Raw genomic sequence first — 18,460 nt, forward strand, 5'->3', positions numbered from 1 at the left:
TACAATTTTGCACGAGGTTTTACAGCTCTAAGCTACATGTACCTACTAGGTACCTACCTAGGAAGGTATATCACCAATTCCGTCTGTGATCAGTGTACTGTACCTAGGCACTCATTAAGTGTCCCCTGTCGTACCTAGAACCGCCAGAACATTAGACCTCCTCAAGCCCCCCCGGAGGTAGTACAATAGGTGCTGATTTGCCACATTATCAGTTCACCACCGCAAACTCGGTATATCAATTGGCATCAATTTTCCCGTGAGTCGCTCGAATTGTTTAATCAAAATAGCGAATACAAGGACGTGTTGGAAGTACTATGGACAGGGGTATTGTTTGACTGTTCTGCCCTTGCTCCCACTCGCCACCTGCCGCTTTCTCATGAATGATGCAGCATCATTCGAACATCGGTTCCCTAGGGCTTGCCACGACTAGCTCACGACCGACGAAAAGCTAGGGAAAAAACACTGTCGTCTTTGGGATACCCGTGAAAAGATGCGGCAGGCAAATCGAGGAACGGAGGAACGCATCAACGCAGAGCGAAACGAAGTTCAACTCCAATCAAATGGTAATCAGGCCCAGCTTCTCTTCGTATGAGTTGGTAACCTATAAAATACCTACCTAGGTAGGTATGCAAGTTGGTGTTTTGAGGTTGCACAAGTATTAGCTGTTGGAGGCTACGCTTTTTTCATCCCTTTCTTTCACCTTCAAAAATACTCAGGCAGTCTCGTAACTCATAGCCAACTGCTTTTAATATAATTCCTTCAGAGTATATCCGTGAGCACCGCGTCTAACTCTACCAGTTCAATCATGGCCCACTCAAATACTCAGTTTACTGATACTCATTGGCAGGTCTTATTTGCACTCCTAGATGCCGTTGTACCTGCTATCTCGATTGAAGATTCTTTGGGAGTGAAGACGAGTCCAATGCATCTTAAGCTTTCCCGCGATGAGTTCAAACATGAGACAAGTAACTCCCCAAACATTGAACAATTTCGCGAGTATATGACAGCCAGAGCAGTCGACAACCCCATATTTAGAGACACAGTCCGAAAGACAGTAGTGAGTCTTCCGCTCAGCATAAGAAGCCAGTTGCGTGCTCTCCTAGGTTTTATGACGTAAGTTATCCTCTTTCTCTCCCCCCCCCCCTTTTTTTTTCCGACGAAGAGAAGATACCAACACAAGTGCTAGGACACATCTCGGAAGCCTCGTAAGTACTGGCTATTGGTCGGCTATCAACGCACAGCCGCTTAACATCCGAGAAGCCATCCTTCATTCATGGGAAAATTCTTGGCTATCATTATGGACTACGTTAGCAAAAACATTTACCCTCATGGCCAAGGTTGCTTGGTGCCGAGCAGACCCATTATTCCTACAGCTTAACAACTATAGCATACCCTCTCAAGAGCCGGGTCCTACTCTCGACTTCGATTTCGTCCAATTTGAGGCTTCTCCCGAACCTGCAGTTATTGAAACTGATGTTGTCATCGTGGGTTCAGGCTGTGGCGGGGGTGTCTGCGCGAGAGTCCTCGCTGAAGCTGGCCATCGTGTCCTTGTGGTTGACAAGGGCTACTATTACCCCCCAAACCAACTCCCAGTAGAAGCGAAAGACCTGCTAAATTTATGGGAAGGCGGAGGTCTGTCAACTGTAGATGGCTCGGTCATGGTTACAGCCGGAAAGTGCTGGGGTGGTGGGGGTGTAATCAACTGGAGCGCGAGCTTACACCCACAACAATTTGTGCGGGAGGAATGGGCAGCTGGCGGTCTTGGTTTCTTCACAAGCCAGGAGTTCCAAGACTGCTTGGATCGGGTATGCGATGCTCTGGGTGTTACCGATGCCAACATTAAACATAACCATAGCAACCGAGTCCTGCTTGAGGGCGCCGAAAAACTCGGCTGGGGGGCGAGATCCGTTCCTCAAAACACCGAGGCTGGCCATGAATGTGGCTGTCATTGTGGCCTTGGTTGTAGGGCCGCTAACAAAAAAAGCCCAGCCGTCTCCTGGTTACCAACGGCAGCAAGAACCGGCCGAGCACGCTTTATCGAGGGGCTTGATATCTCCCGAGTCACTTTTGATGATGATAACGTTAGGGTAGGTAAAGCCACTGGAGTTATAGGCAAATGGACCTCGCGCGACCAGGATGGAAAGATGAACACCGAGAAGCCGAAGACGAAGCGAGACATCCACATCAAAGCCAAGAAAGTTGTCATTTCCAGTGGCGCACTGAATAGCCCCCTCATACTATTAAGGAGCGGGTTAAAGGCGAGCTTCTTCGAGGCCAGTATGCTCTGGTGTTACTCGCTAACGTGTATTTAGAACCCCAACATCGGGAGACATCTCCATCTACATCCACTGAACAGTTTAACCGCTGTATTTAGAGAACCGATAAAGGGCTGGCAAGGTAAGGCGAGTGTACAACGGACCTAGATCTACGCTAACATATTAATAGGTGAGATCGTAACCAGTCTGGTATCGGAGTTTGAAGACCTCGATGGGCATGGTCATGGTGCTAAGATTGAGCCTTGCTCTATGCTTGTACGTGAGGTTTTCTAGCCACACCCTCATCTCTAGCAAGACGCAGCTAACTTCGTTAAACGCAGCCATTAATGACGTTGACTCAACTTCCCTGGCAAGGTGGCTTACAATTTAAGATAGACGCACTCAAATACCAACGAATGAATGCCTATATGTCGATAATTCGGGACCGTGACACGGGCTACGTCTTTTCGAACCCAGAAAATGGAAGCCCAGCCATAGGTTACACAGTCTCCAAGTTTGATCGTCGGAGCATCATCACTGGCCTTATTGGCAGTGCCAAAATTTGTTATATTCAAGGCGCGACCGAAATATTTTCCGGTATACCTGGAATAGAATCGTTTCGATCCTCCAAGCCTGCCGAGGACCGAAGTTTGAATGATCCAGAGTTTGTTAAATGGGTTACCAAACTCGAGCGAGCGGATCTCAAACCATCATCGGCTGTGCTTAACTCCGGCCATCAGATGAGCACATGTCGTATGAGCAAAAGCAGCGAGCACGGTGTTGTAGACGAGTCCGGAAAGGCATTTGGTACGGAAAACTTGTATATCGCCGACTCAAGTGTATTCCCCTCAACGACTGGTAACAACCCGATGATTACTATCATGGCCATAGCAGATCATATCGCTAGGGGAATTTCGGGAAACATGAATTAATCTTGTGTCAAGCTAGACACGACAGTATTAATGGAATAAATTGGAACAAGCATGGATTATGGAAGAATATAAGGCCTCTGTAGATTTTAAAAGAGAAAATCCCTATTTTTCTTTTCTTTTCGGTTGGCTTAAAAGCGGCGTATCCCTGAATTTCCAGGCAACGTAAATAACTCCGAAGGGCGTGAGACGTGCTTTTAAAAGGCGTAATGGCATGGATGGAGGGGCACAGCGCCTACAATGCTCTATGATTGGCTAGTGAAGTAAATTGATGCGGGTTTATAAACAAAGACATTTTCTCGTCTCTCGGAAGAGGAACTAAATTGTTTTGATTAGGTCCCATCAACTACAAGCGACGATGGATACTATCACGCCTGCTAAGTCTGATCCGACGGGTGTTGAACCCCCTGTGGAAATCCCCCACAATGAGCCTGTCATTGAGCCACTCGATCTACTTGAGGAGTCCGAAGTCCGAACCAAGCTACGTATCTACGCCATCTTGCTCGCACTTTATGTACGCCACATGTCTTGGTTTTAAGCGAGATCCGTCTAGCTAATGTACTTCCCAGCTCGTCCTGTTCATAGCAGCCCTTGATCAAACTATCATCGCTACATCCATTCCTATAATCTCTGCCTCTCTACAATCCGCCTCAGGCTATGTCTGGATTGGCGGCGCTTACTTACTGGCCAACGCCGCGGCGGGTCCAATTTGGGCTAGATGTAGTGACATTTGGGGTCGGAAGCCTGCTCTCTTAGGGGCAGTCGGCATCTTTGCTGTCGCTAGTATAATTGCGGCATTAAGTATTAACATGCCAATGTTAATTGCTGGACGTGCGCTACAGGGCACGGCTGGTGCTGGGTTGTTCCAATTAGTGACCATCACTATCTCGGATCTTTTTAGCATGCGAAAACGACCGCTGTATCTCGGCCTACTAGGCGTTATGTGGGCCGTGGCTGCGTCTGCTGGTCCCCTAATTGGCGGCGCGTTCACCGAACTCGTGAATTGGCGCTGGTGCTTTTGGATCAATCTCCCCTCCTGCGGACTCTCATTCGTGCTCTTGTTGCTTTTTCTAGATGTGCACAATCCCCGGACAAAACTGCGCGATGGCGTCAAAGCTATCGACTGGTACGGAATTATTTCCATTTTGGCGGTTACTCTACTCCTCCTTCTCGGACTTGACTTCGGAGGTGCGATATTTCCTTGGAACAGCCCGAAAGTCATCTGCCTGATTGTGTTTGGGGCGTTTATGATAGGCTTCTTTCTGTTCAGCGAAAAGCGCCTGGCCAAATATCCCCTAATTCCGCTTGGCATGTTCAAGAACAGGTCCACCAATGCAGCTTTCCTTGTTGGCTTCGCGCACAGCATGGTCTCCATCGGCGTAGAATATTACCTGCCGCTATATTTTCAAAGCGTCAAGCAAGCGTCGCCTCTTCGCAGTGGCATTCTAATCCTACCAATGATTGTTACAGAAGCAGTGGTAGACATATTTACCGGCATTCTAATTCATAGGACGGGCCGCTACAGAGAAATCGCATGGCTTGGGGCAGCATTAATGACGTTGGGTACTGGGCTGTATATCAACTTCCGCACGGAAACATCTATCGCGATGATCGCCGGGTTCGAAATTGTAGGCGGTATTGGCATTGCGCTCTTATTCCAAGTACCAATGCTCGCCATCCAAAATTCCGTCAGTCAAGCCGATACTGCGTCAGCCACCGCGAGCTTGGGCTTCATTCGTAACCTAGCGACATCATTATCAATTGTGCTTGGCGGTGTGGTTTTTCAGAATAGCATGGCTGCCCGCCAATCGTCTCTGGCCGCCGCTGGTCTCAGTGGACCCGTCCTCAACGCCTTGTCCGGCGATCAAGCTGCAGCTAACGTAGAAATTGTCGGATCCATCCAAGATGCCGCGCAGCGCCAAGTCATACAAGATGCTTTCGCAGGAAGCCTTAGGAATATGTTCATAATGTACACCTGCATAGCGGGGGTTACAATAGTGCCAAGCCTTTTCATCAAACATCGTCACATGAGCACGGAGCATACGGAGACGAAGACAGGTATTCAGCAATTAACAGAACGTGTGGCTTGAGAGCTGGTATAGCATATAGTCTAGGCAATATAGTCGATGGTGAGAATTCCGGTTCTTCAGAAGCCTGACTCTATCATACGGACCTCCAACTTACGCTAGTTTTTACCATACGGTCTAATTACCTAGTCTTCTAACCACACACCTAGACATGAAAAGAGGGAAGGGAAAGGGAAGAAAAATAAAGATACCTGCGTGGTTTCACTACATAAAATCCGCTAGATCTAGTTAAAGACCATGTACCTAAGTCTCAGCTGGTCTGTTCCCCTTGGCTAGAGCACGTAGCAACAGGTGACCTAGTACTCTTGAGTTCTAACGAGACCACTTGCAATTAATAATTCTTTTTCTTATTGTCATAGTAAGATCAGGACCACGAGCTTTCACCTGCTAACGTTTTGAATGAAAATCTTGGAGATTCTTCGGATACGTCGGCACTTAGGCACACGAGTGCAGATATGAAGCCATGAACGTGGCTTATAAAAAAACGAGCTATCAAGTGTACCTAGATAGGCTCGCTAATTCTCGTTCAAGGGTCGCCTATTACAGCCAATAGGAGTCACTATCGAGTTAAGTCCCCAATGTGAACATAGCCCTCCATCCCAAAGCAAGCTTCAGACATAACTAGATGCGATTAAATGGCTACTTCTATCGAATGTTTCCTCACAATATCGAGCTAGCATCAGGTAAGTTATTGCAACTTCGCGCTGAAAAGGTAGGCCCTCTTTTCTTAAATACCTACCTAGATACTCTACTTGCTAACTCTAGCCTATTAAAAGCCTCTGCGAAAGTTGCACTACAGAAAACCTATCACGATACCTCGAATCTCGAAAACCCGAAAGCGTACCTAGTATTGTCAACTCTTCCCTCTAGTGTAGAATGTATGAAAAGGACTCGAGGTGATACCTAACACGGTGCTCGATCGAACAAACGAGATAACGAGGTTGTTGTTTACCACTTGGAAACCAGAAAGAACACAAGACTGAGGATCGGATATACCGTCACTTGGGAAAATATTACAAAATGGTGTTCGTACGTAAGATGGGCAACTACGATGTATCTCAAGCGGATGTCATATAACTGCCTTGGGGTATCGATGACGATAGAGCGATCGTTATAGGCGAATCTGACTGCTTACCACCCATCCCCACGGGTACGCATCCACATAACTACCACTCGTCCTGAGATTTCCATTCTTTCCCGCATCTATATAGCAATCGACTGCGAGCCCTTCGAATGACGAAATCGTTGCCAACAACCCCCTAAACCATACGGTTGACCTTGTGACGCGTTTCGGTAAGTTTGGTAACTCGTAGCGAGACTTGGAGAACCTAGTTATTGCTAGGCTCAAGGTATTCATTGTCATATCGGATTCAGTATCCGCCTAGGTGCTTGGAGGACAGCCGACAGTGCCAAATACTAACCAATGCGATTCCTACACTCAGCCACCAACAGCAGTAGCCAAACCAATTGCAAACAGATATAAGGACGCTTACTTCAAGTCCCCATTCTAGTACGTTCTACGACTAATAACCCAGTTATAATGCCTCATAGCTTGTAAGTCGTGTCCTAAAGCCTCCATGCACGGTGTATCTCCACTAATGGACAGGTGCTAGTAGGTTTGGGCATCAGCGTTTCCTGCCAAGCGCATGTAAAGCTCACAATACAGAGATAGTTAGGAGATAGGCGTGGCAGTTTCTGTAACGACTCCTTTTGCTTGAAGCTCCCTCGATCATATTGGCTGCTCTCATATTCAATTTCTCTGGCTCCCTTCAAAGCCGTGCGAACGCTACTCCAGGTCGTACACTATTTATATCATCCATATATGCTCTCAGCAAAGAGATCACAAGGCACACAATGGAAATCTTCTCGACCGGCCCATAGTAAGTATGCAGTCATTCAAGTTCCACCAACTCATCGCGATTCAACTCTGTCGGCAATGGGATAGGAAACCACAATGAAGACTTCGGATAGAAGTGCAAGTCAAAAATTTCGGGTATTTGACCAAAAGATAAACGCTTTTCCGAGATATCTACCGCTAGATTTATAAAATATTAGATATAGACGCGTTATTTAGGGTGTACGTCATCTTATAATCTCGAGGGGTCCAACAAGACCGACACACCCCTTTTCATATTCGCCACATCATCCACAAATCTCAAAACTCTCCAGATTCCCGAGATCCATTTTATAATTGGAATCCAAGCACTAGAACAAACGCCGAGGTGATATGCGGTTATTATGTCCCTCAAGTTACTTTTCTTCCTATTAACAGTTTTATAGCGACATCGAAATGCGTCATTTCGCACCAAAATTGATTCCGCACACCTACACAGATCCGCTTATGGTATATGAATATACCATTCATCATGTGAGATATCGAGAAATGTCAACAAATCATCGTGTTCCGAAGGAGGGCCAATCGGCTTGGAAATATAAGCTAGGATGAAATTTGTAGATGAATGTATCTTGGTCGACGGATATTACATAATTTTCAACTAATATGAAGATCTCATGCTGGAGCATTCATGTCTACTGGGGTGCCTAGTGGTTGGGAAACAGAAGTTGAAAACTAGGCCGAACTGGTGAGAATAAATTTCTTACATTTTGAGGTTCGTACACCCTCGCCTAAGAAGCCAGGCCATCTATGGTAGAGTTGTTTGGTTGGTGTTGGTTTGCAGCCTCCAATGGGTGTTGATTGGATGTCTTCACGTGAGAGGGTTCACCTCCGACAGTCAGGTATTTCGTTATTGCCTTTTCTCCGGCTTTGGTTTCTAGAACATTCCAGCGATTTTGTATGTCTTGCTTCGAGGCACATAAAATAGGAGTATGCTTCCTATAGGGGATTTATAACAGATCCCGTTGTGCCTGTACCTAACCTCTACGTTAACATAACGATTTCGCCACCTCTTGACTTCGTTAAGTTGGCCTATCATCCTGCCTCTTCTAGAGAGTGTCGGTTATGAGCCTCTAGTGGGTACCGATAGGTTGATAGTTCCTAGGCCGACAAACAGGAGGAGGCCACGCCACTAGCAGTGCGGCTCTGCGAATACACTGATATGTTAATTTGTGAGTTTGATATTCAAATCTATTAGCAGCCTAGAACCTAACACCGACACAGAATCATCATCGGCAAATATCAAATTCATCGCAATCCTATTTTTGACAATGGTCATCCGAGCAATTATGCGTTGTCGTCTATCAAAGAGTCATTGCAATGTTGAGCCATTGAACCAGGAGATCTGAACAGAGATCTCTGATAATCTTAGGGGTGCACATCTAAATAGGGAAATCTGTGATGTATCGGGGAATGAACGATGGGAATGTTAATGAGGACGATGGAAATTGGCTTGTCTAGATGACTCTTTACGAAAAGTTTCAGCTGCAATTTCAATATACGAATTTAGTTCGTAATCGGCAGAATCCCCATGGAAATTGCTCGATAGAGTGCGAAATGCTTGAGTCGACAGGTTTGCAGTTTTTCCGATATCCTATAAGATTTCCCACCCGTGCAAAGACGTTCGCAGTGGGATGTCGTGTTACATACTCATGGGTTCAGTATTATTAGCGAGGAGGATCACGTTTCAATTCTGAAAATCACAAAAATAGAAACTCTTCTTCAAGTAGAGTAGGGACTATATACGCACCACGCCACTCCCACGCGTTATAGACAGACACTCGAGAGTCAAGGTATAATTTAAAAAATCATTCGGCCGTGCTTACTGGAGCCATTGAAACGAAGGTGGGTGATTTGTCGTGGCACGAATCGCCACTTTTGCCAACGAAACCAAGAGAATGACACAACGTGGCTACCTAGGTGCGAAACTTATGTCAGTACCATTCATCCCATGTAATAACAAGATTCAGCCAAGGTCGGTGTATAGAAATCAAGGAAGAACCTTCTCCGTTGGAGCCCGAGATGGCAAATGCGATTGTATACAAATTTTTCGGGCGAAGAAGGGATATCAAACGGCAGACGAGAAAAGGATAAATACCAGGAAGTTCCTCGCTCTCAATTATCTCCAGATCTTTTGCAATTAGAGTCCAGAGTTTTGAGATCAACAACTACCGCCTTGCAAGCACCATCATTTTCGAAGTCACAATCAACTTTTCGAGCACATAAGAAATCAACGCAACGAACGATAGCGACCCACAATATAATATTCTCATCAAAAATACATACACGAAAAATCAAAACGACGAGATGTCTCCATCAAGAAAACGTTCGGAGATCACCTTCAGCCGACCACCCCCCGCACACGTTAAAGTCAACAAATCGTTCAAAGTCATCATACAAGCCCCCTCCGGCGGTAATAATGGTGACATGGGATATCTTTCACTCTATCGCGTGTCATCACGTTCGGGGGACTTAACGTTAGCACCCGAGCTGATCGGGGGAGAACCCGTTGGGAATTGGGACCTGCGCCGCTCTACTAGCAACGGTCGGGACGTCGACACTATGGAATTCAAAATCAAAGTGACCCAAGCCGGTTCCTATCATATCAGAATACACATCTACGGCCCACCGGCCATTGGAGGGGGCAGGGATGATTTTTCTGTGGAACACATCAAAGACTTGGATAGTGCGAAGTTCCACGTGGGGGAATAGGGCGCGCTGTAATATGGAGAGGAATTAGGGCTTTATTATCGGGATCGACAACACCGTGAGGGTCTGGTTAGTGATGGCGTATAAAATCGGGTCGGCTTGGGATATTTTAGGGACTGGTTTAAGGAATTGGTGGAAAACATTCGGTTATAACGTTCTGCTTGGGTCTTCGATGGTGGCTATATTTTTTTGATGGCCGTTTGACCATGGACCCAACGTTTATTAAGTCTTGAATACAGGTCTTGCTGGGAAAAAATAGAAAGGGTCCATTGTACGATAAGCGCGATCATTGGGTGTTAAAACATCGAGGGACGTTCCGGATTATCACTGGATGATTCCTTTTGACAACGCTTAATTGAAATATTTATGGATTACATCCAAAAAAAACATCGCAATCAGTAAACGCCGCGTTGTGAATGTCCTCGAGCCTCCTCATCCGACTGTGGACATCTAGTCCGATCCCACTGGTACCATTTCACGATGAAGGGCCATTAGCCGTCTAACAGCCCTCAGCTGATGATGAAATGTTGTGCGCAACCTCGACCAAGTACTCCAAGTCCGACGGTCAGGATATAACATTCGTTGGGCATTATCCATACGCCCGAGAGAGAAAGGATAGCCGGGGTTGAAATTGGAGATCTGTCTCCGGCGAGGCATCCAAAAACTGACTAGTTCGCTCACAATAGCTGCAAGCTCTTCAAATTCGTCGGCAAGTTCGTCCTCCAATAGTATTATCTGCAGACGATTATCTTGGGCGGGCCTAATTTGATGGTCGGGCATCTTTATCTGAGCTTTGCTCTTGGTGTTGATTTTCTGACTCGATTTGGTTGCGATTAATCTCGGATTGGATTTGCTTCGATTTCCACTGCGTGGGGACCTTCTCTGCTCAAAATAACGAGGAATCGTCATGGCTTCACATAAAGATTGCAGTCTATTGCTGGAATTGCTGGAGCAGCAATAATGGTCTTATAACCCTAGCCATTTATGGGTGATCAGATGAGATTGACTTACCTCCCCACGCATTTAAGTTCAATGGATGAAAACACAACATCTTAGCAAATTGATGTTTCTCACGGACCTTGTATGCGTTTGGATGAAAATTAAAGATTCAGAAAAGGCATTGGCGCCATCCGTGCCAAGCGAAACGAAATAACTAACAGCACGTGATTCACACTCTACCTAATTAAGTTCGTCATCACGCATAATACGGGTTACACATGATTGTATCTTAAGTGACGAATGGAAGGTGATACCTAGGTGCGTTACTATTAAGATAAATGCCAATCTCAACAGTCTCTAGCCGAACTTAAAACCTACGAAATACAACATTCGACGTCTTACCACCAATTTTTAAGGATCGCAGCTAAATCATGTCTTCTCACGGTATCCCTGAGGTGCTAATGAAGAAAGTTGACGAATACGTCGACTCACTTACCCCGCAAATTCAACCCCGCATTGCCACAGAGCTGGATGTTTTCCAACAGAAGACCATCGATGCGTTGGAAACACAAGTTATCGACGCGTTTCGCTCCCTTTTCGATCGCGACGGGCCAACTCCTCCGGGAGCGTCTAGGGGCCTAGATGATGCAATTCCGAATGCTTACGGTGGCCAATCTCTACCTTTCGCCAACGAGATTGCCAGTCTTACAGGCAGCTTCAGCAATATTGCCGATGGGACGAGTGATGACTTACGCGACATTTTCAGTCTAACTGAAGGACGCACTGGATCTGGCGACACCCGATCCATTGGAGAGGACCATTCCGACTCATCTCAGCGAGTTCGGGGCTTCCTCTCCGCCGCTGTCAACGTTGTTCAAGACCATTTAGATAACAATAACCAAGGGTCGGGCGGCCAGAGATTCGAGCTTGACGGCCTTCTTGGAGTTCTCAGCAGTAACATCAAAGATGTTGCACGCAGTCCAGAAGACACAGCGCGCCGTATTAGCCCTGAGATTAAAGAAAAAGTCGCTGCGAAGCTACGTGAGCAACATGCACCAATCGCCGAGCAGTTTACCCGCATTGCCCTAGATCACATCAAACGCTGGCTACGCGGCAACACGAGCACACGTGATATCGGCGATGGTGCTAAGGGCGAGATCGAGGATCACGTCAAGGATTTGGTTAAAGGTATCGGAGGCCTGTTCGGACACAAGAAGGATCGCAGCGAAGGGTCCTCGAGGGGCCTCGGCGACCACGATCGCGATGCCGGCGAAGGTGAAGGTGGTAGTAGCGGCGGCGTCGGCTTCTCCAAAGTCATTAGTGAAAAGCTAAGCACGGGCTTAGCCAGAGTACACAGGGATGTGAGGCTGGAATTCCGCACGATACTCGGTGGCATTGAAAAGCAACTATTTGAGTTGCTCCCCGACGAATTTCAGGGCCCTCTTGAGAAGATTCTTGGTGGCAATCCCTTTGACTCTCAACTCGAGCGCGACGCTGCACCTAATGCAGACCGCGGCTTTGGAGATGATATTAAGACCAAGTTGGTCACTAAACTCCGCGGTCTCGTGCAAAAGGTTCAGGAAATGTTGCGCAAGAGCATTTTGGATGTCGTGAACGGAGGCCATCGCAAGTTCGAACGCGAGAGCTGGGTTTTCGTGCAGACCACAGTCGAACAGAAGGTGCAAAAGTACTTGCCCAAGGTGAGGATCACTGTACCAGACGATATCGGAAACGAGGGCGTGAACATAGGAGCTCCGAAGCCTAGCACGCAGCCCGGAAGTAGCAATCAACCGGCGTCTTCTCCGCAATACGAACAACAGCAAAATCATCGACCGGATTATCATCAGTACCAGAACCAACCTCATCAAGAGTATCGACCTGACCAGTACCAACCGCCCCAGCAGACTTATCCTCCGCCGAACCAGTACCAACCACAGAGCTACCAACAGGGCCAGGATTATGGAAATAATCAATGGCATGGCCAGAATCCATCTTACTAATCCCTACGAATAGGCACTATCTAACAAATTAACGACACAATTCCTCAGAGTACCAAAAAGTGCCAGTCTCGATGTCTCTGAGAATCCCATTGAAGCACGGATGACATTTTCATCTAAGCATTTACTGAGAACATTACAACGAAGAGTTAAAACCCTAGGATCTTTAGTGAGAGGTTTCTAGTTGCATGAGGGGTAGGATAAGGAAAATGTTGACGTAACACGACGTGACACGATATGGGATACGTAGGAAACGAAATGGGCGAATCGCGGGAAGGAGGAACGAAGTGGGATCCTCCAGAATGAATTAACAATTATATTGCGTGAACGTCTAGTAGGTCATAAAACGTCTACGGTTATACTGGTCCTCTTTACCTAATGCATGTCGGTTACTAACCCCCCTGACCTTTTCAAGTCCGGCCTTGGGGCTTGCAGATGTAGAGTCGAACCCGGAGTATTAAAATGTTGAAGGCTCTGGAAATTGTCTATAGATTCTTGGATATTCGCCGAAGCTCCGACGTTTCTCGTCGCGACCGTACCATCAGGCTTGAAGGAACAATATGGCGACCTGTGCCGGGCTGAATCGCTAAAACCCTACAATTCTCGGACGTCCGGTCGTATCACAGCATCATCGACCCCAATACAAGACGGCATGCTCTCCAGAGCCTTTGCCTACCTGCAAGAGACCCTGAACCGAATCGAATACGATGGGCAACTGCGATTAGCTTTCGGCATCGCCTAGACTAATTGAGTTGGATGAGTTATGTAATAGGCCACTTTTTTCCGTACCACTGATTTCACAGTACCGACTGGCGGTGGTATCCTGTCTGGTATTGTCCTGTTGGTAAATTCCCAGTAACACCCTTAGTAGAAAACCGTAGGTGAAAACTCTTCATCTATTATTATTTTCAAAAGTTAAATTGTAGAACAGTTGCCTGCTTATTCACCAGAGATTTATGAACAATAATAAAATTTACCATTGAAGTTATGAAGAAAGACTTTCTATGCTGAAGCCCTGGAGATGCCTCTATTATAGCCCCATAATTGTCTTATCTTATCAGGTATTTTCCAGTTCTCGGACTCCACTAAAATTTCTCAATTCAATTCCTTCAGCAAACCTCAATAACTTTGTCACCCCCACCATCATCGCTACGAATTATCGCCATATTTGGAGACACTTCGACGCTCTTACTTCCTAGACACCTCCCTAATATCGTCACGGTCTAATCTCCCACACCGACGCCATGTCGTCGATCCGAAACGCCGTCCAGCGGCGCGTCCACAAGGAGCGGTCGCAACCACAAGAGCGACAACGCCTCGGTTTACTCGAGAAGCACAAGGTCCGTCTCTTATTCCCTTTCTCTTCCCTCCCCCCTCCCCCATTCATGAACTGACCTTGTTTTATTATAACAGGACTACTCCCTCCGCGCCAAAGACTTCAACAAGAAAAAAGCCCAACTCCGCGCTCTACGCCGCAAAGCCGCCGATCGCAACGAAGATGAATTCTACTTCGGCATGATGTCGCGCCGGGGCCCCGGGAACGCGTTATCCCAGGGCCGTCGATGGAAGGGTACCGTGGACGGCGATCGGGGAACGTCGAGGGTTATGGACTTGAATACGGTGCGCTTGTTGAAGACCCAAGATATTGGGTATATACGCACGGTCCGTAGTGCTGCGCTGAAAAAAGTGAAGGCGCTTGAAGAACGAGTACTTGCGTTGGGCGGAAGTTTGGATGCGGCGGATGATTTGGAGGATGATGATGAGTGGGAGGGGTTTGAGGGGAAGGCGATTAAGCCGAAGAAGACTGTGTTCGCCGAGGGCGTGGAGGAGCGTGATGAGGTGTTACAACGGCAGACGCCGAAAGATGTGGATGCTGGGGAGGACCTTGATATGGACGATGACGATGATGACAAGAAGAAAGACCCGAGAACACTACGTGCTGAGCAACGGCAGAAATTACTTGCGAAATTGCAAAGGAGGTTGCAGAATGCGAGGAAGAAGGTTAAGATCCTTACGCGGACCGAGCACGAATTGGAATCGCAGCGAACGAATATGGCTAAGACGACGACATCACGGAATGGAGTTACTAAATCGGGCAAGAAATTTAAGGTCCGGGAACGAAAGCGATAAGGCGAGCGGTTAGTTATCACAGATTGGAGAAGACATAACAGCATATGACGCATTAGATGCCAGCCCACGGAGCCGGGTTCTCTTCCATTGATTTTACAGACGGCGTTCAGGTATAGGGTCTCAAATCGTCTAGAGCTATCGATGCGATACCCCAAAAGGAATAAATTAACCCCATTTAAACGATCAATTCTTGAGCGCAATCCCCATTCTAGAGTTTATTATGCTCGATCTCCGCAACTTTTATTATTATGTCCAGCAGTCCAAGTGTAGAAGAGGAAATGGCCGGCCTGCTTCATTAATATGTTCTGCCCACACCCACATCTTGGGCGATAAAAGTATACAAATAGTAGGTATCCGCGCCCAAAACCAAATATCCGTAATCTAGAGACTTAATTCATCGTTCTTTCGTATACCTCATTACAGCTTTTCACTAGTCAAGCACTTAGTCAATCCAACTACAACCGCCAAAAGCGCCTTAAACGTAAGTGTAAGCGCCCATATAACGCATTTAAACCCGAAGCTAAGTAGCTTGATAATTGTGCGCGCCGAGCCTGGTAATTGCTCCTTGTCCTTATCTTTAATATTCAACTTGCCGCCTAGACTACTGGCTTGGCTCTCGAGATCGAGTTCTAATTCCTCGATACGGCCGCGTTTCTTGCTACTCTTTTTGCCGAGGATTTTACTACTGAGTCGACTGCTACTTCGCCGGAAGTCGGGGTTAGAACTAGATTTCCGGAGGTGCGCTGGAGGTGGTGGTTCAAACTGCTCGACTAGGATGTTTTTTTCGTCGATGTTGGCTACGATGAGTAATGCGGATACGGCGACGTCCAGGATGTAGTAGCTCTCTATGCGACCCGCGACCAACGTGTCGAGTTCTAGCCAGCCCTCGCCTGTCCCATCCCGCGTGAGCTTCGCAATATGATGTGGTGACTCGATATGCTCAATTGTGTATTCCGTGCGGCTCCACGCCGTGTTCCTTTCTATTGTGATGCAAAAGGGTGTCGCCAAAGCGGGGTGCACTAAGAAATAATTCGTGCTATCCTCATCCCAGACCAGACGCGCACACTCTCGCTCCGCGGCCATAACTGCTTGCATATCGCCCGGTCTATCCAATGCTACCTTGGCAGCCACGGAGGGATATAATAGTGCGACTAGGCCGTCATTGGGCGGTAGCCGACGTGAAGGTTCTTCTAACATGGTAGTCAAAGCTTCTTGCCATGACTTAGCTTCAGCTTCTCGAAGAGCTCCTAAGAGTCCAGTTGATGACCGGGGACTTGCGGCCGGGTCTTTTGCTTTGAATGGTTTGCTTGGATCATGTCGACTAAGCGTCATATATGCACTTGTCGATGTCGGGTCTAGTTTCATGTGATAAAAAGGTTGAGCGCTCGATGATGTGAGGTTGTAAATAGGTGTATCCTTCTCTGGTAGCAATTTCAAACAAAATGTCCGTCCTTCTACCGCGGAGGCTTTCCACCCATTTGCTGCTTTCCACAGGTCGCGTAACTCTTCCGTTGTGCTCACAGCGGGGATTACGGGAGGATCTTGAGGTCGTCTGGGCCACCGTTGTTGCGCCGAACCTGCGCTAAGGGGACTCCGTACGGGACTTCGAACCGGCGGACTCCGGCTTTCGGGCACATGGGATTGTCTACTGATGACGGTTCTTGGGATATGGGTTGGGCTGGTCTGGGTGGGATAATATTCTTGGCGATCGAATGGCAGTGTGTGGTCATATTGTGGAAATATAGAGCGGATGGCTGGCTCTGTAGGGGGAGATGATGAGGGCGGTAATGGTAAGGGTTCTGGCTCTCCAAGAGGCCTCTTTGCGATTGAACTTCGTGACCGTCCGCTCTCACTTCTCACCAATGTGCTTGTCCCGGAAAATGCCGTGTCTGCTCGCGGTGGCACTTCTGATGCTGGCACTGGCCTTGAAACAGACGGCCCAGCTTCATTCTGGTAGAATGGGTTATTTGAAGCCATTTGTAACTCGTTAGGCATCGACGGTGTCCCATCAATCACAAAATCGGAAAGTTCTTCTGGTTTATTGCGACCATTTCGCGGTGGTATCATTTCAAAAGACGAGCCTTGCCCTCGAGACCGAGAGCCAGACCTAGCGCGTGGTCGCGGAGTTGCCTTCCGAGGTGGCGAGCTCGTTGTATTAGGGAAAAGGGATAACCCTCCTGGGGGTCCGCTTGACGACATTATATCGTTCGATTCCTGTCGGATATGTTGCCACCACTTCCAATATTAATTTCTATATTCGTGAACAAGAATAGACACCGGGGTTATTATCGGTACCGTGTACCGTCTCGAAGGGCGGAATTAGCCAGCTACCGGACCGTCTTCTCGTTATCCATATCAAAGCAGTCAGGATATAACTCGACGAGGCAGGTCACAACCTCGCACAGGCATCAACAAGCTAGGGGTCAGATCCAACAGTGGTACCAACAATTGAAAGATAGATTCAAAAAGACGAAAATGGTAAAAGGGTTCTCATTATTTTGGTCCGCGAAGCAAGGGGAGATACGAAAATATGTATGTGCTACCTAAGCATGCAGCAAGCGCTCACTGGAGCTTCGCTCGCAGCGTCCATGGTGTGCAGGTCTCGGGCACATTATACAATAAGATGCAGCAAAAGTCCTAAGGGTATTATGTTAAGCGCTTTGTACGCCTTCGAAAGTGGGGTGAGGCATCTCAACCAGCCACTTGGGGAAGAGTTGCTGTAGAAGGTTGCCGACCACGGGACTTGTCCCCTGGCAGCGACCTGTATCTATTATATCCTAGACAGGGTGCATAAAGAATATTGGCGGAGAAGGGGGAGACGGTCGGATCTAATTTGCGCCTCTTAAAATAGGATGATTGCTTGCAGGTTCTAAAAGATAGGCGAACCAATCAGAGCGAGAATCACACTACATGTTAGCCGCCCAGCTCAGGGAGCTGACTTAGCGATGACGGTAACTAAAACCAGAGCCAGGATACGTGAAGCGCGCGCGGGGTTGGGTCGAATAACCAACCCTCGACATTGGAGATCAGATCCGAACCTGTCAATCCCACGCAGGTGATTCTCTAGAGAAACAGAAAAGAGTAGTTCGGCCGGCACATGGCAGATTGGATCTACCTGTGCTAATGAATATTTGGACAAGTTGGATCCCACGGGGCGGTAAAGAAAAGTTCCAGCAGCCTTTACAGGATCCAAACGGACATAAGGCGAAGAGCTGCGCGAGGGGTACTTTTCTTCGGCTCGACTCCGATGCGATAATAAACAAACTGCCCAGGTAGGCTGCCATAGACAATAAGCCGTAGACCTTGGCGCGGTGTGTTGTTAGCTCTCAGCTTTCAATTATCTCAATTTTACTAGAAAAGGCCATTCAATTCCGTTAGGCTCCGTCACCTGCAAATGTGGATTGATTGGGCACATTGGCGTTGAGGTGTGATGTGATGATGATCACTGCTCCAACGCGGAGCTGCAGGAACAAGAGGCAGATCACTAAAAAGTTGAAGCCGGAAAGGTCCGATTTCAGTG

The 18,460-nt window shown here is 47.5% G+C and overlaps 6 protein-coding genes across 6 annotated transcripts; 5 read left to right on the forward strand and 1 right to left on the reverse strand.

Moving 5' to 3' along the window:
* Positions 1 to 437: 437 nt before the first annotated feature.
* Positions 438 to 3,503, forward strand: F4822DRAFT_391674 (long-chain fatty alcohol dehydrogenase). The gene is made up of 6 exons (XM_051457147.1): positions 438 to 620; positions 848 to 1,113; positions 1,187 to 2,258; positions 2,313 to 2,397; positions 2,446 to 2,531; positions 2,597 to 3,503. Exons 2-6 carry the CDS (start codon positions 923 to 925, stop codon positions 3,185 to 3,187), a joined length of 2,025 nt encoding a protein of 674 aa, XP_051318425.1. The 5' UTR covers positions 438 to 620; positions 848 to 922; the 3' UTR covers positions 3,188 to 3,503.
* On the forward strand, positions 3,504 to 5,610 carry F4822DRAFT_391678 (major facilitator superfamily domain-containing protein). Its single transcript, XM_051457148.1, has 2 exons — positions 3,504 to 3,698; positions 3,754 to 5,610. Exons 1-2 carry the CDS (start codon positions 3,543 to 3,545, stop codon positions 5,272 to 5,274), a joined length of 1,677 nt encoding a protein of 558 aa, XP_051318426.1. The 5' UTR covers positions 3,504 to 3,542; the 3' UTR covers positions 5,275 to 5,610.
* A 3,862-nt stretch (positions 5,611 to 9,472) lies between these two features.
* Positions 9,473 to 9,877, forward strand: F4822DRAFT_425855 (uncharacterized protein; the record flags this gene model as incomplete). The annotated part of the gene is made up of 1 exon (XM_051460426.1): positions 9,473 to 9,877. One exon carries the CDS (start codon positions 9,473 to 9,475, stop codon positions 9,875 to 9,877), a length of 405 nt encoding a protein of 134 aa, XP_051318427.1.
* Positions 9,878 to 11,244: 1,367 nt separating this feature from the next.
* F4822DRAFT_425857 (uncharacterized protein) lies at positions 11,245 to 12,813 on the forward strand (the record flags this gene model as incomplete). Its single annotated transcript, XM_051460427.1, has 1 exon — positions 11,245 to 12,813. The coding sequence occupies one exon, from the start codon at positions 11,245 to 11,247 to the stop codon at positions 12,811 to 12,813; it is 1,569 nt and encodes a 522-aa protein (XP_051318428.1).
* A 634-nt stretch (positions 12,814 to 13,447) lies between these two features.
* On the forward strand, positions 13,448 to 15,050 carry F4822DRAFT_136687 (U3 small nucleolar RNA-associated protein 11). Its single transcript, XM_051452782.1, has 3 exons — positions 13,448 to 13,687; positions 13,742 to 14,150; positions 14,224 to 15,050. The coding sequence occupies exons 2-3, from the start codon at positions 14,055 to 14,057 to the stop codon at positions 14,938 to 14,940; spliced, it is 813 nt and encodes a 270-aa protein (XP_051318429.1). The 5' UTR covers positions 13,448 to 13,687; positions 13,742 to 14,054; the 3' UTR covers positions 14,941 to 15,050.
* A 125-nt stretch (positions 15,051 to 15,175) lies between these two features.
* On the reverse strand, positions 15,176 to 17,757 carry F4822DRAFT_136590 (uncharacterized protein). Its single transcript, XM_051452780.1, has one exon. The coding sequence runs from the start codon at positions 17,137 to 17,139 to the stop codon at positions 15,358 to 15,360; it is 1,782 nt and encodes a 593-aa protein (XP_051318430.1). The 5' UTR covers positions 17,140 to 17,757; the 3' UTR covers positions 15,176 to 15,357.
* Positions 17,758 to 18,460: the final 703 nt, after the last annotated feature.

Source organism: Hypoxylon trugodes (assembly GCF_022578975.1).
Source record: "Hypoxylon trugodes strain CBS 135444 unplaced genomic scaffold F4822scaffold_2, whole genome shotgun sequence".
Taxonomy (NCBI): domain Eukaryota; kingdom Fungi; phylum Ascomycota; class Sordariomycetes; order Xylariales; family Hypoxylaceae; genus Hypoxylon; species Hypoxylon trugodes.